The 21,079-nt window shown below is 38.0% G+C and overlaps 1 protein-coding gene across 1 annotated transcript in view; it reads right to left on the bottom strand.

The window, feature by feature from the left end:
* col7a1l (collagen type VII alpha 1-like) overlaps positions 1 to 21,079 on the bottom strand; it is a 76,684-nt gene that overhangs the window by 1,232 nt on the left and 54,373 nt on the right. Inside the window, exons 66-107 of the mRNA XM_088003063.1 lie at positions 21,024 to 21,059; positions 20,901 to 20,939; positions 20,776 to 20,811; positions 20,570 to 20,701; positions 20,147 to 20,242; positions 19,698 to 19,889; positions 19,318 to 19,425; positions 18,531 to 18,575; positions 17,611 to 17,685; positions 17,213 to 17,269; positions 16,904 to 16,987; positions 15,720 to 15,770; positions 15,347 to 15,397; positions 13,136 to 13,189; positions 12,995 to 13,048; positions 12,843 to 12,881; positions 12,249 to 12,755; positions 11,645 to 11,680; positions 10,233 to 10,259; positions 10,094 to 10,153; positions 9,589 to 9,714; positions 9,372 to 9,443; positions 8,654 to 8,689; positions 8,442 to 8,501; positions 8,301 to 8,345; positions 8,172 to 8,207; positions 6,934 to 6,969; positions 6,713 to 6,769; positions 6,110 to 6,181; positions 5,959 to 6,030; positions 5,838 to 5,873; positions 5,637 to 5,717; positions 5,311 to 5,364; positions 5,173 to 5,226; positions 4,778 to 4,840; positions 4,628 to 4,690; positions 4,402 to 4,518; positions 3,483 to 3,560; positions 2,907 to 2,960; positions 2,772 to 2,820; positions 2,058 to 2,297; positions 370 to 441 (exon numbers count right to left, since the gene is read on the bottom strand). Coding sequence (XP_087859189.1) covers positions 370 to 441; positions 2,058 to 2,297; positions 2,772 to 2,820; positions 2,907 to 2,960; positions 3,483 to 3,560; positions 4,402 to 4,518; positions 4,628 to 4,690; positions 4,778 to 4,840; positions 5,173 to 5,226; positions 5,311 to 5,364; positions 5,637 to 5,717; positions 5,838 to 5,873; positions 5,959 to 6,030; positions 6,110 to 6,181; positions 6,713 to 6,769; positions 6,934 to 6,969; positions 8,172 to 8,207; positions 8,301 to 8,345; positions 8,442 to 8,501; positions 8,654 to 8,689; positions 9,372 to 9,443; positions 9,589 to 9,714; positions 10,094 to 10,153; positions 10,233 to 10,259; positions 11,645 to 11,680; positions 12,249 to 12,755; positions 12,843 to 12,881; positions 12,995 to 13,048; positions 13,136 to 13,189; positions 15,347 to 15,397; positions 15,720 to 15,770; positions 16,904 to 16,987; positions 17,213 to 17,269; positions 17,611 to 17,685; positions 18,531 to 18,575; positions 19,318 to 19,425; positions 19,698 to 19,889; positions 20,147 to 20,242; positions 20,570 to 20,701; positions 20,776 to 20,811; positions 20,901 to 20,939; positions 21,024 to 21,059 — 3,352 coding nt within the window. The remainder of the gene's footprint in view (positions 1 to 369; positions 442 to 2,057; positions 2,298 to 2,771; positions 2,821 to 2,906; positions 2,961 to 3,482; positions 3,561 to 4,401; positions 4,519 to 4,627; positions 4,691 to 4,777; positions 4,841 to 5,172; positions 5,227 to 5,310; positions 5,365 to 5,636; positions 5,718 to 5,837; positions 5,874 to 5,958; positions 6,031 to 6,109; positions 6,182 to 6,712; positions 6,770 to 6,933; positions 6,970 to 8,171; positions 8,208 to 8,300; positions 8,346 to 8,441; positions 8,502 to 8,653; positions 8,690 to 9,371; positions 9,444 to 9,588; positions 9,715 to 10,093; positions 10,154 to 10,232; positions 10,260 to 11,644; positions 11,681 to 12,248; positions 12,756 to 12,842; positions 12,882 to 12,994; positions 13,049 to 13,135; positions 13,190 to 15,346; positions 15,398 to 15,719; positions 15,771 to 16,903; positions 16,988 to 17,212; positions 17,270 to 17,610; positions 17,686 to 18,530; positions 18,576 to 19,317; positions 19,426 to 19,697; positions 19,890 to 20,146; positions 20,243 to 20,569; positions 20,702 to 20,775; positions 20,812 to 20,900; positions 20,940 to 21,023; positions 21,060 to 21,079) is intronic.

The raw sequence follows: 21,079 nt of genomic DNA, 5'->3' as shown, positions 1-21,079 counted from the left end.
AAAACCTCATTGCACACCTACTGCTTTTATAATGAACATAAGAATGAGACCATAAAGCAAATGATTGTTGCTGCTATGTAGGTTATTAAAATGTGTTAATTTTTATTCTGTTGAATGAATTTTCACATCGCACCCCATGACATGTTCTCTATTTGTCGTTGTATTTACTTAAAGCGAAGAGCCAACAAGTAGAAAATTATTTTTTTAGGTTCAGATACTTAATAGCACACATACATTAAAGCATAAACTGTTTCAGCTCTTTTTTATGTATGAAAAAGGGTTAAAGTAAAAAAAAAAAAAGGAAGACTGAGCAAATAATCAAAGGAATTGGCTGAAACAAGAAGAAAATTGGAAGTCTATGCCACTCACCATCATCCTTAGAACCAGACACTCGTCTTGTCTTCCTCTCTCTCGTCTTCACAACCCATCCCTCGTGAGAATCTAAAGACAGAAATGCGTCTAATCAGAAGCTGAACATTGCGCTGAACTCAGCCATCAAAGACGAACACATAGCTACTCTCTCTGGACCAGCACCTAATGAGCGCCAGCGGCATTTTGGACTCATTTGAATGCCGTATGAGGGTGTCGTGGAGCGTCCTCTCATTCATTTTTCAACATTGTTATGCAAACTTTAAACTTAAAGTTCTAGGGGAATCCACAGCTAATATTTAGGTTTTTGAAGAAACCTTCAAATATGACAAGCATTCAATTTCTTTCTTTTTTTTTTTTTAAAACGGGGGGAGATGGAGTTTGTAGTACTGAAAGGAACAAAATAAATTTACTAAATGTATTCGGGAAATGTAAATTAAGACTTCAAAATTAATTGTTTGGTGGTCCCAATAAAATTCAACTAGATTACTGAGCAAAAAGTACATTAACATCAATGTAGTAGTGAATAACTCTAGGTTGGGAGGAAAATTGTGCATTGTTGTGGTTTTTCTTTTTTTTTTTTTAAATTGCAAATAAAAATCTTCAAAACTTGATGCACATTTGTGTTTTGGTCACTCAGAGTGAATGCTTTGCAGAACAACCTGTTGCTGTGGAAAAGGTAAACATCTTTTGAGGTCTGTTTCTCCTTTACTCTTCTACAGACCAACATTTTTTCCCCCCCAATCGCTCATGAAGCAGTCTAACATGAAACTGCTTTGATCTACACAATGTCTTTGTAGTACTGGCTCGTATGTTCTGGATTTAGCCTCTAGCACCCTTTAAAAAAAACTAAATTGAAGTGAGAGAACAACAAAAAATTACCGGTCAAAAAAAAACTGCACTGATTTAATTTTGCACTGGATTATTTTAAACCCTTCAATTGCGGCAGTCGGATAGGCGAGTCTTGGATCAGAATTTTGCCCGAGGGTGGATTTTTCAAAGTGCAAACACATCAAAATTTATGCAAGAGAAACCCAACTGAGGTGATTTGATTGCTGTACCATTAGACATGTTACCTTATCAGTGGTAAAGCAAGAACAAAGTGCAGATCCTGGTTAAAAACAATAGTTATGTAATTTCATGTATAATTTCATAATTACCATGGAATGGAAATATTGGTCACATGAATAAAATGTTAAATATACATTCATGTGAATTCATAGTCATGTTAGTGCATATTGATTTTTTATTTTATTTTTTTTACCTGAAGCTAGAATTACAAATAAAGCAGGAAGTGATTTCTGCCTGTGGATGTTTTCTCATTAATTGGCTTCATGGAGTGTGACTTCATAATAAAAAGTGTATATTTATATTTCTGACACACATGTCACGCACATGACGCATTTTCCATTTTTAAGTCGAACTACGCTCAAGTACTTCACGTTATTAGAACCAGTCAGAGCGCACTAATGATACCATTTGCTTGAAAATCTCCACCACCGTTAAAAAAAAGGAACCACAGACAGGACATTTTAAATGTCCACCACACAGCTGCTCCACATAAGTTTGAGTTGTGTGCTCATTTAGTCCCACTTTTGGTCACACTGTAGCTGAGCAATCTGTGAGCTTGGCCAGAGGGTTCAAATCTGCTGACATTTGTGTTGCAGTTTTTTTTTTTTTTTTCTTACCAGTGTGATTTCGTGAGCTCCTGGCTTCTTCCAGATTCAGTGGAAGAGTACTTGGGATTTCTTCCATGTTGCTGCTGGATTCTTGTTTTTGAAAGTCGTGTCTCGTCCTTTCTTCGCGACGTTCGGCTACAGTGGAGATGGTTATTGCTAAATCTTTGGGCTTACTGGTAGTTTCGCCACCAGTTACCACGTACGACGCGTCCGGGTCCACAGACTTTACCATAAACTTGTACTCCAGCCCTGAAAAAAGCAAAACAAAAAAGTGACACTATCAACACTATATTATCAAGCAACAGATCATTTTTAATCCTGAACATCTCTTGGGTAGAAAACTGTGGTGTGAAAACATAAAAGTTGACAAGAAAATGTCACAGTTGTCTTGTAGGTGAACAGATTTTTTTGGGGGGGGGGGGAGGTGTCCCTCTTAATTGTAGTCGCGTGTTTGTGAATGGCTCTACTGTTACTGGCACCATGGTGTGTGTTCCTCTGAGAGAACATAACAGATGGCTCAACGCACAGGGGTGCCATGTTGCTGCCACAGGAGCTCGACAGCAAACAGCCACACACACACACGCTAGCACACACACCAACATGCACACAGACACTGTCAGAATACGTAGACCTCCCTGAAAGAACATGTTTATTCAGTTTTGGACAAAATACAGAGTGAAGTAAATGCATAAAGCATGGCTTCGGCGCCATGCAGCCTCTTACCGCACTTTTCAACCACCTCCTGGTTGACGAGCTCCTTCACTTCTTCAGCCTTCACAAAGATAAAAGCAGCACTTAGGTGGTCAGTTATTCAAAAAGGTTAAAAAAAATATGAATGGAAATATTAAGCTGACATACTGATAGTCCAGGTTCTCCTTTTTCCCCCTTTGCTCCTTCCATACCCTCTGAACCCTGGTGGTAACAAAACATGAGCACTTTCACTTTAGGGATTTCCAGAATGTCACATAAACACTAAAATGGCACAGTTGTACATACAAAAAAAATATTATTTTTGTTTTTTTCCCCAAAACAAACATTTCTATCCTATTTTCAGCCATTCCAAGTCGTTGCAGCAGCAACACTAAGGGATACTTTTACATAATACAAACTAAATTTAAATCAAGTCCCCATGCTAAATCAAACATGACGAGTAAAATAGGCATTGCAACTATTTCTTTGACCACTACACAAATTTAGTAGCAAAAACCTGATAATATACTGGTTGTTCTTAGCTTTTCAAAAACGAAGTGTAAAAATAAAATGTTATCTACACAAAACTCTTTAGTAAAAAAAAAGGAAAAAGATAATATTTTTAGTTATCTTTATGCTTTTTGAAAGGCATAACTAGAACTCTCAGTAGATTGCTTTGGGCCCAAAGCCGGATAAACCGCTGATATAAGGAACGAACAAACAACTTTCAAGTATAGATCTCACAGTTTCTCCTCGCATTCCTTGGGTTCCTGGTACCCCCCTCTGGCATGGCCTCGTTTTGCCTCTCCTGCCCCGCTCACCCTGTTTGGTAAAAGTACAAAAAGGAAAATGTAACTTTTAAACAAAGCCTCCCCTCAAGACAAAACCCATGACACCCAGTCAAATGCAGAACCGCTTCACACTTGTGAAAGACGGATCAGTTTAGATGCACCTTTGGAATATCCTCATCAGTATTTTCAAGCCACTCTGCGTTAACACGGAAAGTCCGGTAATTGTTGCTGAAAGGATGTAATTGAGTAAGATATTACTTGAAGGGTGCAGACAAGAATAGATCTCTGTGTGTGCGTGTGTGTGTGTTAATTTGGGACGTGTCTCCGCTGTCTTCAGAGCCCTGGCATGCCTAGCACACGCTGTCGTTCCCTCACGAAGGCACGATGATGACTGTAATCAAGCTCCGCTAGTCCCCATCACCGTGTCACACTTTCAGTCCACCCCGTTGTGTTTTTACATGAAGTGGAGAAATTTAGTTGGCAAATGAGAATATTTGGGAGAGAGTCTGTTTGACTCAAATAAAACTCTGTTGGATTCTCTTTTTTGGGGGTGAGGGTTATACTTTGTAATTTCCGTTAAATGGTCATGAGTAAACATTTAGGGATATGTAGCACAAAAAAAAAGAAAAAAAAAAGCCTAATCTAAGGTGAAGGTTGCATTTTCAAAAATGAGAATTATAAAGGCAGAAGGGTTTAAGCTCAGGCTAGAATAGGCTGTCTAAGTGATGCACGACTTAAAACCGGGCGACATTGTTGGCTCGTGGTGTCGACACACGGTTCAGGCCAAATGATACTTAAGTTTACTGGAAGAAAGTACCAGTTTAAATGAATGAAAACACAAACCACACAGCCCCAAAGCTGGGTTAAAGTACCTTGGGTCCCGTATCCCCACGAGGACCTGGGGCTCCGGGTGGTCCCTCGTCTCCATCTAGTCCCGGACTGCCAGCTGACCCCTTGAAGCCCGGAAATCCAGGGAAACCTGAAGCACCCTAAATTGGGCAAAAGAATTGATGTGTGGTGTTTAATAGAGGATGTTACACGATGTTACAGAAAACTGTAAATATGTATCCAGTGTGACGTTACATTAAATTTGCAAACCTTATCCCCTTTCTCTCCTGGGTCACCATCAGCACCATTGGTCCCTCCAACTCCTTTGTCCCCCTAAGATTTTATACATATAGAAAAAATGAGTGCGTGCATCTCTTGAAATGCTGTTGAGTGGAAATATGAGTGGATTTGTATGTCCACCTTGCGTCCTGTGAGTCCATTAAGTCCTGGTAAACCTGCACTGCCAGGCACACCTGGATCTCCCTGTTTAGGAGATTAAATATTTGCTGCTTGAACCGTTTCATACGTTACATTTCAGCTACAAACCCAAATGTATTTTATTGGGATTTTTATGTGACAGATGAGCACAAAGCAGAGCATAATTATTAAGCTGAAGATAAAAGATACCTTGTTCTATTTTTTTTAAATGCTAATCAATAAAATGCATTCAGCCACACCCAGACAATCACACACAATCCCCCCAAAAAGTTTCTAGTTATAGTGACAAAATGTGAAAAAGTCACATGAACTTTTCCACATTTTGATTTCCTACGACACAGTTTAGTCTTTGATATCACGAGAATCATAAAGCTAACCTTTTCGCCGTCTAGCCCGGGATTACCGGTGCGTCCAGGAAACCCTCTGAAACCCTGGGAAAGGTTGAGGCAAACTGGAAACTCAGTCACACCAGGAAACAGGAAAGAGAACTACAAACACATAACGAATGTCTAAACCTTTTCTCCCTTCTCCCCCATTTCTCCCGGTAGGCCAGGTTCACCTGGATCGCCCTGTGAAAAACAGATTAATCCGATACACAACAGTAATAAGAGGCTACATCTATTTAATCCACATCTATAAAATGTCATACTGCAATAATCTTTAGCAAGAATCGTGAGACCAAATCTTGTCAATATTTCGTTTGCATTAAAAGGAATTGCAATTAATGTCCAACATATACCTCGTAACGCACATTTTTAAATTCACATAGGGATTCTAATGAGAAGCCAACAGCATGATAGCAGTGGTTTTATTCAAGTTTAGTACTTTTGTTTGATAGTACCTGATCACCCTGCATGCCTTGAAGTCCAACATCTCCTTTGTCGCCTTTTTCCCCGTCCACCCCATGCTGTCCATTGAGCCCCTAGAATGAATAAAAAACTGGAGGTATTGCACATCATCACTTAATTAACTTCAGGTCAATAACTCTAAGACAGACTTATTTTACCAGTTGAAGATTTAGAAATTACTACTGATTTGTTACCATCTCTCCATTCAGCCCCGGCTCTCCAGGTTCCCCCTATGAAAAATTGCGACCATCTTAATCACAGCGTTGTCAAACAGCAATGCCCACTGAATCTCATGTTGCTGCATGTCATGCTTACTTTCTGGCCCACCGGCCCTCGTGCTCCAAATCGGCCCAGTGCGCCTTTAGTGCCCGCATCCCCTTTAAGGCCCTGATCACATTGATCAAAAATGCGTTTATGTGACAAGTAGTCAGAATTCAGCCACTGAGAGTGAAACTTAATTTGTTACCTTCACTCCTGGAGGACCGTCCTCACCCTTCTCTCCTTTATCCCCGTCAAAACCTGGTAGACCCCTCTCCCCCTAAAACAAAATTTCCAATACCTTCTTTGTAGTTATTTTAATACGATCACTACTGCAGCCAAAATGATTTTGTTCCCCCCTAGTAAGTAGATTTACACATGTTTTTTCTGAATGTAAGCGAGTTGCACAGTTCCACTAAAACATATAAGTACTGGAACATGCATGTTGCTTATAAATAAGTAAAACGTATGTCTTTTTTTCAGGACGCTGCCTGAATAAACGTAATGGATTCTTTCCATCAATTATGGATCATCTGAACACAAACCGCACACATTAGCAGAAGACCATTCAGAGGAATTCTGGCTAATAAATTTGTCGTATTCTTGAAAACACTGTTTTCTTCATTTTGCAGAAACCAGGTTGTGAAGTCACAGCCTTTTTTTCTACATATGGATTAAACTAAAGGTCTGCAAACTCTAAAGTGTGCCATGAGCTGTTCTACAGAATTGAAAACAACCTTGAAAATACTTCAAACACAATTTAATTTGCTTTGCAACAGAAGAAAGGCCTACACTATAAAGAGGATCTCACCGCATCCCCTTTGGAGCCCTTGAACCCGCGAGGCCCTTGAATCTGAAGTACGCTCCCCTGCAGAATGGTATTAATTTGTGAAGTCATGTCAGAAATAAAAAAAGGATTTGGGCAAAAAATATAAATATACATCATGCAAACTGTTTTGATTTTGGAATATGAAGGCGAAGCCTCTTTAAAATTTCAACTGAAACGGGATACAGTGTGTGTAAATTTCATACTCTCTCTCCTCTGAGTCCAGGTACGCCGCGGTCTCCCTGAAAAGAAGCGGAGCTGTGACTCGCATATTCCGAAATGCAATCATTTTCATCCGAAATGTCAATAGATGTTTCACATTTCATGACTCTTTGCTGCTGGAAAGCAAAATTCAGCATCGTCAAACACGCAATCTACCACTGACAAACCTCAAAAGACTCAAATAATTCCTACAATCATTGACAGAATTGCTCACTGAAGTCTAGAGAGAAAATAAATACATGAGCAGATGACCGCCAAAAAAAGATGAAGACAATAAAACATAACTTTTGGCCTTGTGAGTACATTCCCAGGCCTTTGTGTTTAGATTTAATAGAGAAATCGTGTCAATGTTATCTTTGAGTCATATTTTACTTAAATATTTGGAAGGGAAAAATATCAGCAGGTTACTCTGGTCTTTGAGTTAGAGGGGGAAAAAAATGCAGTAGGAATATATTATTAGGTCGACGGTTTTGAACGGCTCCAGATGAGACTCTTAACTTAAAATGAGACAACAGAACCTGCCCTGCAGCGACGAACAAGACAAAGAGAAATGAAGCATTTTTCATTCTGACCCGACTTTACAGATAAAGCAAGTCTTCTGCATACCTACATAGTTTTTTTTTCTTTTTTTGTTGATGGAATCAAATAGCTTTTCCACAACATGCCCATATTTCAATCAGGAAATGAGTCTTAATCCGTCATCTTGCCTCAGTGATATCAGTGTCATAATGACAATGGAAACATCCTCCTTATATCCTCTGTCAGCATTAAGGTGACAAATTCAGTCTAAATTAAGACAACATAAGGGTTTATCTGCAGCATCATTAAGCAGCTACTTTACCTTTCAACACCAAAATGCTCCATAATCCATAAGGAGAAAGTTTAAGCTACATGGTAGCAGTTTTATTTATTTATATATCTATTTTGAGTGATTCCTTTTGACACATCCATCGTGGTTTATGGGATTTTGTCTTTAACTTAGTTTTGGTTCTTGGATTAAACTTTTTCTGCTTTATTTTCTCAGGTATTTTTTTTTAAATCACAAGACAAACATCTGAACCCACTGAGCACTTTATATAATAAAGCAGAAATACTGAATTTGATAAAAGTAATGACTACAAAAATATCCATCTTTGCCAACATGCATTATTAACACAAAATGTCAGCCACGAACGTATCATTTTAAAAAATCTTTAAATTAATATCAGGTAATGTCTCTCACCTTTTCTCCTTTGTTGCCACGTAAGCCTTTTGAACCCTGGTTGAAGAATTGGAAAAACAAAATAAAATTAAAATCTAACAGATTGATTAGATATTTGTGTCACTTACAAAGAAGAAAGAAGTTTCTCACAATATGACCGGGGCTTCCTTTAACACCTGCGGTTCCCCTTTCGCCCTGAAAAGAAAAATATCTCATAAAGCACTAACTATGTCAAGTTAAACTTATATAAACACATCAAAAATAGATCTTGAAACGATGCAGAGAGCTCACCTGTCTGCCTGGTGGACCAGGAACTCCTCTGGAACCGGGCTGACCTGGAATGCTGTCACCCTGATTAAATATTTTGGCGCATTTGAGACGTTTTGTTTGCTCGATATATTTATAGTGTTTAAGACTTCAGCAATCGAACACGCCATAAATTTATTCATTATGTGCAAGACAAAAAAAAAAAAAAAAAAAAAAGTCTAGATCACTGTTGTTACCTTTTCTCCTTTGACACCAGGTACTCCAGGAAGACCCTTCAAAGAGAAGATGGTAAATTTGGTTCTGTTCAGGCAAGCAGTCAGACGAAACAGTGTGAAAAGGCTGAAATGTTCCTTTAAAAAGTGGTGATTTCACATGAAAACATATCTATAAGGATATCCTATTCAAAGTTCATCCTTGCAGTAAGAAACGTTCTCATATTAATGTTTAACCTTGTTTAAATAAAGTGATTTTATTGCCCTTAAACAACAAGTAAGGTTGTGTTGTTCACAGAATGAATGTGATTCTACCTAAAACAAAATGCAAGTTCAAGTCTTAGTCTGAAACAGCATCACTGAGATGATTCTTGTTGCCATCTGCCGGTCTTCAAAACCAGTCAAAGGAAAGTTTGCCCCAGTCTTCACTTTTAGCTGGAAAATGTTTGGGGAGTTTCTTGACCGTTTCAAGTCACTGCATGGAACCCAAATGAGATGAAGCTCTTGGTCTCGACTGGCAGTCAAGACCTTTTAGCATCTTCTGGAACTTTTTAATTCCTAAATTTCATCCCCCCCAAAGTCTTTAATGAATGTTTTGTCAGCTTTAATTGTGCAACTTTAGTTTTTTGTTATTGTTAAAATCGATAATAAATCACAACTGATAAACACAAGGTTTGTTTGTTTGTAATGACTAAAGTTAGCGTAACAGACAGAAATTAGAAAAAGGAAAGTTTCTTCATACATCAGGTCCTGGTGCACCTCTGGGTCCTGGGGGTCCAGTCGATCCATTCTTCCCTCTTTTACCCCGTTCACCCTACGTCAACACACAAAGCTTTAACAGAAGAACTCTTTCCATGTTTTTTTGTATTTTTCTATGTTCGAGCCAATTTCATTCCGGAATGAAAGAGAATATTGAATTTCTCTGAAGTGTTTTTGAAGCTTAATATATAATTGTTTACCTCTCTGCCTGGCTCTCCTGGATCTCCAGGAGGCCCCTTGAGTCCTGGGATACCCTGTATTCCTGCGTTTCCATTAATACCCTGGATGCCTTGCGCTCCTGGAGGTCCTGGCTCACCCGGCTCACCCTGAGGCGACAATTTGAGGCGTGTTTAAAAAAAAAAAAACGCCGAGAAGAACTGAAAGTTTGAAAGAACACACACTCAGGTAGGCACTTGTTCAATGAAATGCGATTATTCGGCTCTTTTATCACATTTGAATAATTGCTTTCGGTTCAAGTCGTTCTCGCAAAGGAAAAGCTCAAGTACAGATTTAAATGCGGGAGTGAGTCACAGGACCAATTAATTCCCTGGATTAAAACTGCAATGAGAAACAAAGTCAATTAAAATTAATGTTAAAGAAGACTGCAGGGACTGATTGGTTTTCCAAGAATTTATAAGTAAGCTATCAGTTAATTGCTGGTATAATATTTGTTTATTTTCTTTTTAATAAGGAGGGAAATTTCACCTTTTGTCCTGGGGGACCGGCTTGGCCCTCTGGCCCTCTATGCCCAATACCTGGCTCACCCTAAAAAAAAAAAAAAAAAAAAGTCAGCTGAATATGCATCATCTAAACATAGTGGGTTACAATTTTTTAACAACTTTACCTTTTGTCCTTTTTCACCAATTTCCCCCTAAAAAAACAAAAAAACATCAGATCATCATAGTTAGGGAAATAAATTGAGGGTAACTTTTTTACAGTAGCCAAATTAGCAAACGCAGAGGAATTTCACATAAAAAAACAACAAAAAAAACAAGGGTTGTCAGCATGTTTAACAAGGGGAATTATTAATGCCTGCTTTAATCTCTCTCAGAGTCGTACAGAAATAGAGCAGAGGAGACATCAAAGGCCCGGATTCGAATGGCGTTACTGACAGGCGAGACGGGAGAGACGCTCTCCCCGAGCTCTGATGTCATTTACTGATGCCGTGTGGATCGGCAGCGGGGCAAGCCATGATATTTTTATGAACTGGTGGCACATTTCATTCAGCAAATGTTGACCTTGCTTTGCGCTCCCATGATGATGACAATGCTGATTTCAGTGCGATAACAACAATGACTCAACTGAAAAACTATTCACTTCCCCCCTCCTTGAAGTTTTATTTTATCCACAAACCTGACTGTATTTATTTTATGGGAAAGACCAACAAAACATACTGCAGATTGAACGGAATGGGGGCGAGTAAGTAGAACTTCAACATTTTATTTAAGCTTCTACTTATATAATACTTGGTGTTGGTCCATCACATAAAATCCTAGAGAAATTGACTCTCTTTTAAACATGATTCAAATTAACTAGGTTTAATTGCAAACATAGAAATGTAAAAATAGAGAGCCTTGATAACGTATTTGTATGTGTAACACATAATGTCAAAGCCATTAACCCTGAAAAGACAATGCATTGCTAAATTAGACCATCTCTGTGGGTGCAGGGAGGGCAGTGATGGCGCTTTAAATTGGTCTTGATTAAAATATCCCCCAACAGCCACCTGATGAACTGTCATTTTTCTTTTACATAATGTCAATCAACGCAACATCAGTGCGGTTAGTAATCAGAAAATAGAAAAGACGCTTCGGGGGACAGGAAGCAGTTTTCTGCAGGATGCAGCTGAACTCTGTCTCACATTAACGGTCGTTCACAACGATCAGGCAAAAAGACAAAACAGAACCACGAGCTAAATCGAAAGGACGTTTTCTAGAAAATGTATTTTCATAATGTTTTAGGTTCACTGATCTTCAGATGACTGAATACCTAGAGTCATAATTTCTGGCCTCAAATTATGATTTTAAAATGTTCTTCCTGAAAAATACAACAAAATGTGCACAGGGTCAAAGTTATGCATATAGTTTAAAACTTTGCTGCTTCGTTGAGTGGAAAAGGCCAATTAAGTCAACAGAAATAAATCTGCTTCACTTTTAAACCTGTAAGACTTGGACACACATAAGCATTTATACATTATGTTTTGTGTTATAGGTTATCCTTAATGTTGTTTTAATCTTAAAATAAACCAGTAGTCACCTTTGGTCCCGGTTTTCCATTCTCGCCTGGCTGCCCCTGTCACAGAAATATTAATAATGTAAATTATTAACTAAATCTTTTCATTTTAAACATGCACAACACATTCAAAATTATGCCTTGGTATGATTAATATCGCCTTCAAAGCAATGCCCTGCGATTAAAATATCACTACTGGGACTAAATATATTGTGCAGGAAACTGGGGAAATGGTTTTTAATTAGATTAATTACATTAACCAGTTGAGCAACAAATTAGATAGCCGAGATAAAAATGAGATTGTTGGTCTAGAAACAATCTGATGTTTTGCTTCAGCTGTTTTTCTACATAAATGTTTAGTGGGTGAACTTTTTGATTTTGATTGAGAAGCAGGCCTCATTTGAATCATTAGTGTGAACAGCACCTGTTGCATCTTGGTTAAACAGAAAAAGAAGAGTCCAGTTATGTGTTGCATTGTATGTGGCCCATGTGCTTTGTTACATTTTGCAATAAAAATAATGTTTAATGGGACGAGTTTCCACAAATGACTACTTGTACACAAACTTTTCTTATTATTCGCAGAGTGAATATATTAGTGTACTTAGGTGAGTCACCTTTGGGTTCTTACCTTCAGAAAAAAGTACTGTGGAGGATATGGGTATGGCTGTCCAGTTTCTTCACTGTAACCTCCCCCTCTTTCCCTCTCCATCTCCGCCCTCCGCCGTTCCCACTCCTCCCTCTCCCTCTCATAGTCTCTCTCTACTTCCTGTTCTGTTCTCTCCCCCTTCACATCTTTCTCCTCTTCCATCTTCTCCCTCTCCTTCTCCAGCTCCTCTCTTTCCCTCTCCATTTCCAGCCTCTCCTCCTCTCGCTGCCTCTCCAGCTCCTCTTCGGTTTCTCTCTCGCGATCGACATCATCTTCCTCCGTCTCCCAGTCGTAGTCGCCACTCCTCTCCTCCTCCACCTCGTAGACCGGATCAGGGTCGGCATCTGGTTCTGCTACGGTTACTCCCTCAGTCAGATCTGCTCCAAACATCGTCTCTGTATTTGCATCACTGTATATCCCTTTCTCTCCCGTTTCTTGCCTCTCCCTACTTGCATGTGCCTGAGCTTTGAGATTGTTGAGCTTTCGTCTCTAGAAAAGCAGAAAGCAATGTATTTATAAGTAAAAGTAATTCAGAAACCCGTTGAGAGTTTGATGCCTTGCTGATCACACACTTACCCTCCAGCTGCTGTAACCTTGAGCTCCAGAGGACGGATTCTGGAATTAAAATAGGTGGAGAATCTTATTCTTGTTCCACAGTGACCAGGAAATTGCATTTTCATGTTTGAAACTATGAATTTTTTAAAGGCAGAACAAGATGAGAAAATTACTTCTTGCATTTCCTTCGTCCGAATTCTTCCACCTGGAGCACCAGGCATAAATATCTGCAATGCAAAGCCATTGCTGTTGTTCAACTATTAATAACTTTCATTCATCTTTTATTTCGTTGTACAGAACCAGCTGAACCTTACCGTTGAATCATGCCAAAAGGCGTCTCTTTTCACTCTGGTTTGAAGTTGAGGCGCCTGTAATGTGACCAAAACCTTTAATAAGCAAACTTCATATTGAAGTGATGTGAAAAAATAAATCGGTGCACTTCATTTCATACTCTGTTCATTATTCAGAAATGTTCACAATTCTTTCTTGGTTATCTTTGGAAAAGAAAATTTTGCAAATAAAAAACAGTTTCACGTTTCAGCTGAGAAGTTTGAGGAGCTTCCTGCACGTTTCCAGTCACCCCACAGCATCTCAATGGGATGAAATCTTCAACCTGGTGCATAAATTTACTTTTCCCAATTAGTCACTCAGGCTGTGGTAGATTTACCGTTATGATTTTGGGTTAACGACAACTTCCAGGATCCACTTCTGCTGCATCGTATTTTTTTCCCCTCAAGGACAATGCATGTTTGAATTCATTGAGGTCGTAAAGCATGGCAAGTTTAACTCTGTGCCTCACAGCTTTTATGTTCTTTTTCTAGAAAGTCGTAGGGAGTCTCCATACTTCTGTCGTCCGAATGATTAAATTCTAGGCTCGTCTATCCAAAGAACATGATTCCAAGAGCCTTGGCATCTGTCTGGAAAACTTTAATGTGGCTCAATAAAACCTGAACAGATGCCTAACTAAAAAAAATTAATTGATTTTTGTGTTTTGTATATGAAGCCCTTGGACATGTTACTGTTCTTAATCTCCTGCAATTCCAGACAGTTTTCTTGATAATGTATGGTTAAACAGATATTTGTAAATACCCTAAGATACAAGAAAAACATGTTATTCGGAGCCCTATTTTTTTCACGACTTATTTTGTTTTTGTGTGTGGTGGATTTCTACAATAATCAATAAAGTAAAAACAAAAGACAGAGACTGGCTCATTGTATTAAATATTTTTACTTAAAAATACATGCACATGGATGTTAAAGACACACAAAGTAATGACAGACAACTTTCACCAGTGGAAACAGTGCTGAATCCATCTACATAACTGCTCAAAACACACTTTTGTCATTTTTATTTAAACACTTTTGGAAAATTAGAGAAGCAACATTCTTCCCCCCCTGTTTCAATAAATATATATATTTTTTTAATTCTGAAAAAAATATTTGAAATTTTTTTTCAATGCGCGTGGTAAAGAGAAAACTAAATTACTAAAAGCCATTGGAATAAATAAATTTGGAGTCTAAAAAGGCTAAGAAAGGGAGGTTATGCTGGATTAACTGAATAGATTAAGTTTTCTCCACTAAAATGTTCTTTTTCAAAAAATAGACCCTTTTTTAAGGCCATAGATTTGGATCATTGTCTCTGTATGGAAAGGAGTCCCCGCTTGTGAAATGTTGCTCAGGTTCAGGAATCTTCACCAGTGACTAGTTTTATAGTGTGTAGTCTCTGGGGAATTAAGAGATTTCCTGTTTAAAGAAATGAGAGAGAGAAGTATTAAAAGTAACTCAGGATTTTTTTAAACTAAATATGATAAGATATGAATTTTCTATAAGCTCTACATTTTACAGTTTTGCGCCATTTCCAAGTCAAGCAAGCTCTAAAACAAATTACACTAAATGCATGCTGCTCAAAATACTATCTTGTCCTATGGTAAACATTTGTGCATTGTTACTAAATACATGGATATGCGCACTGTTTAAACTGGTGAAATATTTAGCAATCCCACATGTCTCTGGTGTTAGTATCTAGCAAAACCCAAGTTTTTCCACATTTTGACATGTTCGAAAAAACAAACCACCAATGTATATTTATTTAGTTCTATGTGGAGGCAATGACAACAAAGTAGCACATAATAATGAAGTGTCAGAAAACAGAATTTTTAAAATTTATTACAAATACTGATGTGTTCCTTGGTCTTCATGATGCTAGATTACACACCAATGAACTCTACATACCAAGTAGGTAACTGCTAAATGTATTTTGCTGCACTTAAGTTTTCAACAAAAAAATAGCACCTTTCACTTTTTTTAGTTTGCCTTTCACTTCAGAATTACCCACTACTTTCGATGGTTCATTACATAAATTCTAAATAAATCACATTGGTTTGTAAAAATGTCAAATGTTCAAGCAGCACTAACAGTTTTGCAAATCATTGTATGAAAGAAAGTTTTGCATTCCAAGGCATGCAAAGATTGAAGAGACATCCAGGTGAAATATAAGTCGATAAGATTAAAAATAGAAACTGTACCTCATCCGATTCTCCTGTTACTACCAGAGGAGTGGGCAGTGTCACCTCATCCTGGGTGTACAAGCAGAGCAAACTTAAAATTTGGATGTGAATGCGACAGCACAAAAGTGAAGCACCATACCGAGTAAAAATGTTGCAATTACAACTAAAAAGGCCCACACCATTCAAGCCCAAAAGCCTATTTTGCAATTTAAGCAAAAGTAAGTCACATCAGAATCTAATCGATCCTAATTTGCCCATTTTCCTTCTCAAACCTTAAGGTTTTATTGTAATGCTTCTGAGAAACAGAGGCTTAAATAGACATCTCTTTTAACAGCTTCCTGCTTGGTGGAGGACAAGAATGAATAATGAAACGGCAAGCTTCCCTACTTACCTTATCTACGCTATCCAGAGATGAAGAAGGTGAAGTGGTGGTTGTGATAATCTGAGGGGAACAAAATTGAAAAGGAGCATTACAAACATGCTTTAATTTCAATCCCTCCCAGGTATAAAGAAGAGATGCAGCAGAGCATCATCCTGTAACTGGTGGCTGCATAGTTTTCATTGATAGTGTCATAAAATATATAGCTGTGATAAGTATGAAGTTTTGGTGTGTAGCATGCTGAGAAAGGCAAATGAGAGAGAAGGTCAAAGAGAACAGGAAGTGCTTTTGTTTATATTGTCAACTGGAAGTAACCTTGCAATGACGCAATAGGCTAAGCGAATGGCAACTTGCCTTCATTTCTGATTACATGAGACGGAAAGATTAAGAGACTCAAGTCCTAAAACACAAGTACAAGACATAAGTCTTTAGGGCTGAATTCTAAGTCAAGTCGTTCTACAATCTAGGATACAGAGACACGAAACCATTCATCCACAATAGTACATGAAGGTAATTGAAAGTCCATACATGCATTTCTTTAAGAGACAGCAACAGCAATACAAGGGATCCAGACCCCTTAAACTTTCATATCTTGTCACATTATATTCAGGAGGTTCAATGTATTTTATTGACATTTTAGTCAGACAATTAAAAAGTAGCACTGGTAGCACCTAGGATTTGCAAGAAGAGCCGTTGTTGAAAGTCCTGCTGCGGCCTCCCACAAGCAATGTAAGGGACAAAGACAATATCTGGAATAAGTGTTCTTTTCAAAAAACTAAAGCGCATCATCCTTCTTAGATTCCCAGTGTGAAGCATGGTTGTGGCAGCATCATATTACGGCGATGCTTTCTTCAGCAAAGATCAGGGAAGTTGACTAGAGGGAAGACTGATGAGTTCGAGGAGTTTCAACGCTTCACACAAAATAATGTTTTTACCAACACACTTGTTTTTTTTGGGGTTTTTTTGACTGACCCTCTTACAAGAGTGGGAAAAACTTTCCAGAGAGCAAACTAACTTTCTCTGAATAACACTCAGGGGACATCCCTCAACTACATCAGAGGGGAAAAACAAAATAATATATTCCTATAAGGGGGTTTTCATTGGAACAAAAAGATAACTTTCATTTTATGGATGTGTCCTTGTGCATGCTGACCAAGCTAAAATGACACAGTATGCCGTCCATAATGAGCAGTTACCTGTGCATCGGTTTCTCTGACGGTGGCTAGAGGACGACTGGAGGTTTCAAACGGGTCTGGACTTTGTGTGAATAGCTGTTCCTCCTGCAAAGATGATTCAAAGAACATAATTAAATATAAGAGTTATATTGTCTATTGTTTCAATCGTGCTTCGTTTTCATACGCAGGACTTGGGAATTCATCTATTTAGGCTTCAAGTCGCATGCAAAAAAAAAAGCATTGAGCATATTTTACATTAAAAATGAATCATGACGTTTATACCCAGTCCAGCTGACACAGATGAGAGCATTCTGTTTGAAGCAAATTTACCTCTCCCTTCCCCGTCCTCTCCAGAGAGACTGTAGGTTCGTCTGGGAAAAGTTCTTCCTGTTTCAAAGAAACAAACAAAAAATTCTTTCATCATAACTTTTAAAACATGCACACCCTTGGTGCAAAACATACACAGCAGATGCAGCGAGCTGCACTGACAAACTAATTCAACCCTAATGATTAAATTCAGGTAGTGGGTGTGTCATTAATCAACGCTTTCCAGTATTTGTGTGAGCACAGATATTTTTGAGTCCCCAGAGATAACTGGAGGGAAAAAAAAAAGCCTCTTTATATCCTCCGAGCTTGAATCTGTAAGATAAGCCACGTCATCAACATCACATTTAAGAGAAAGCTCCCAACCGAGACTGAATTACTAATTTAGTGCAACCACTGCCTACCTCGTATTCATAAGTATATTCTTCGTCATAGAAGTCCTCGTTTTCCTCTTCCTTTTGCTTGTGCTCGTTATTCATCTAAAGAGAAAAGTTGCAATTATCAACATTTACATCAGTTGTGTGATTGAGGAGAACAAAGCCAAGAAATCACAGAGCAACCCACCGATTAAGTCAACATTTTCATTGGAAGCACATAGATATTAAAACAGACACATGCTCCATATTGCAGAGGCATCATCCATAAAATCTACTGTTAATTGAGGGTGTTATAACTAGAATTAGTTATTGAGTCCTAATTTATTAAAATGTAGTTAAAGGAGCTGTTATTTCTTGTCGGTTTATGTTATGTTAGAACTGTTAGAGTTTGTTTTTGGAGTTTAGTAGGTCGAGAAGTGTTAGTTGACATTAGGGGTGTAAAGATTCATTCAGCTCACGAGATGGGACAATGCAACATACCGCGTCTATGGGAAGACAACAAGATGACACTAACAATATTTTTGGGAACTTTTTTATTTTTTTTAATCAAAGTACAGCCTCTTAAAGTTTAGAAATGGTTATTTGCCACCAGCAGAAGGCAGGGTAAAAATCTATTATCTGAGATTTTAAGGGTGATAAAATGCTTTGCATGCAGGCAGAATGCACCTGACCATGTCTCCATATTCTCAGCATCAAATTATAAGACAACTACAACTTCTGAACATACATTAAGACTACAGAAAACTTGTTCATCACGTGTTTTTTTTTACTGATTCTCAAGTACTTGCGTCTTCCCCATAGTGCCACATCAAAAACTGCCACTGCTGGCTTTGACTCGGCTGATAATATCATCAGCTACACCCCTAATTTCTTTGATTTTGGTCAGTTTAAAAGAAAAGGTAAGTTCAGTTTCCATGTTTAGTTTGACACCCTTTAAGGACATTTACCAGGCGTTGTCTCTGCCTCTTTTGTCGTCCTTTATTTCCTTTGCCCTGGTTAAGAAGTCAACAGTTAGAGGGGGAAAAAAAAGAGAAAAAGATACAAGTTCCTCATGTTTCCGATGTTGGTAAAATTATGGTTGATAAGTTAAGAGTGATACTAACAGCAGGGAAGAAGTTAATGATCATCAAGGTGAATACAAAAATACACAAGACGTAATCCAGCTTTTATTTATTTGAATCACACCACTGACTTCATGTTTTAGCTCATTGATGATTTTCTTCTCTATATTAGAGGGATTTTGACAAAAAAAACTCAGTTGATGCAAAGTTATTGAGACAAAAGTCCACCTTACGTTTGTGGATGACCGAAGTTAAACCATTCATAACTAGAGTTATAGCAAAGTGAAGTACTTACTTTAGCGGCAAAAAGAAAATATATACGTATAGGGATTGCAGTAAATCGAACGCCAAATATGTTTTTCTTCTGTTATATTTTCTGGGTTAAGAATATCTTTTAGGTTAACCTTTTTCACTGCATATATCTCATTAGTGCACCAACTCCTGCTCACACCTGCAACACCACCACTGTTAACTTGCAACGAAATGTCAGAGATTTAAATCTTTACACGTCTTCAAGAGCTGATTTGAATATTTTTATTCAATTCACGTCATTATGTTTTCTGTAGAATGAGTTAAAACATGAAAGGCAAGTGTGCACCATTAAATATGTGCATTAAATTAAACTGAGTAGCATTTCATGTGTATTTAAAGTGTATTAATGAGAAAGCTTTACTTTCCCATGTTCCCTGTTCTTCTTCTTTGGTGCCGAGTTCTTCTTCAGTGGGTCATCCTGTGTGAGGAGAACAGTCTCCAGCACAGTTTCAGGCAATACTGAGACCGTCTAAAGACACATTTAGAACATTTCAACAAAAATTATGGATAATTTAATTATCAAATTGCATTTTGATATTAGTTTAATTCAATATTTAAGGTAGATTTTAGAATTCTAATTAGAGAGTGATTTGCAGACAGCTAATTAATGAAGTTATTGAACTGAATAATATTTAACCACAAGAACAAAAAATGACAAAACGGAATAATAATCAGTCACATCCCAAAGCAGCGTTAAATTATGAGATTCCAAACAATGTTGAGAATATTAGGAGTTCCTACCTCCTCAACGTTGGTGTGGTTCAAGGTAGAATTGACCAGAGTCCGATTCATTTTGAGTGAAGACACTTTGTCCACATCCCAGTCTTCTTCCCCTGTCCCTTTGGATCCCTTTAATTTGGTGACTTTCTTCTCTCCGTCCACTGTGGTCATGGTCCACAGCGTTGGACCCTCTGCGGTTTCAATCAAAGGACCCTTCAGAGAAAACAAAATGAAAGACGGTCAGAATGTATGTAAATAGGGAGATAAAAAGGCCTCATCACACTTCAGTACTGCTGCATGTTAATCATGTTAATGGCAACAAAAAACATGTCAATGTGGAACATATCATGGTTCATTTAATGAAACCTCAGTGGAAATGTATTTCTATATTTAGACCTTGTAGTTTTCCTTATTTTATGAGGAAATTCATGCCTTAGCATCAGTTCATCATTACCAAGTTGAATACTTACAGCTGACAGAGGATCAAGCAGTTCGCCCTCTAAATGTTTGTCCTCGTCATCTAATGCTATCAGTGGCTTGTTGGTGAGGTCAAATTTCAAAGAACTCTAAAAAAACCAAAAACAAAACAGTCTATTTCTTCATAATGTTATGCAATGACTGATTTGATTAGCAAAACAAAATTCTTACGCATGAAATATAAAAGACGCCGAAAGATTAAGAATAGCAGAATTTAAGAGTAGCAGAAAAGAATGGAGAGGCTGAATATTATTTGACTCTTTCTTGGATCCTTTTGCATTTAATTTTCTTTACTGCCTCAGCATGATTTGGACATAATGTTGACTTGCTTATATTACATTTCTATTCTTCCTGTCCTGGCTGTGTAGAGGCCTCTTGGGGAATGAGCAGAAAAAATCCAGATTGACATTACGTACAGTGTACTCGGTGATGACATTGGAGGTGTGAGTATCAGTTTTTTCTTTTTTCTTGGATGTAGTGAGCACTTGGAGCAGTTCCTCTATACCGTCCTGCAGCAGCCTGTCAATCAAAGCCTTCAACAAAGGCAGCTGTGGGGAAAAAAAAAACATGACAATGTGCCATCACACTTAATTTTCATAGACTTATAAGGTCCAAATCTCACCCTTATTCCATAGTTTTCAAACATTTCTTCAACGTCCTAAAATGGAGGCAAAATATTTTCAGTGACAATCGCATAAACCCAGAGAATGTATCCCAGAGGAGGAATCACAATGTCATGTGTTCAACCTTCATCTCCAGAGACTTTCCAGGAGCGCCAGCATCTCCCTGTATAGATATGGATGTTTATAAAGCGCACAATAAGGCAGTTTCCATTTTCATGTTTTTCACATTTAAATCATCAGTAACTACCTTTTCCCCTTTCAGGCCTCGCTCTCCTTTCCCCCCCTGAAAAATAGGACAAATAA

The sequence above is a fragment of the Poecilia mexicana genome, unplaced genomic scaffold, assembly GCF_051168715.1.
Source record: "Poecilia mexicana isolate PSO_F unplaced genomic scaffold, ASM5116871v1 scaffold_23, whole genome shotgun sequence".
NCBI classification, from domain to species: Eukaryota; Metazoa; Chordata; class Actinopteri; order Cyprinodontiformes; family Poeciliidae; genus Poecilia; species Poecilia mexicana.
The sequence above is the reverse complement of the archived record's forward strand: the minus strand, read 5'-3'. Positions and strand labels throughout refer to the sequence as shown.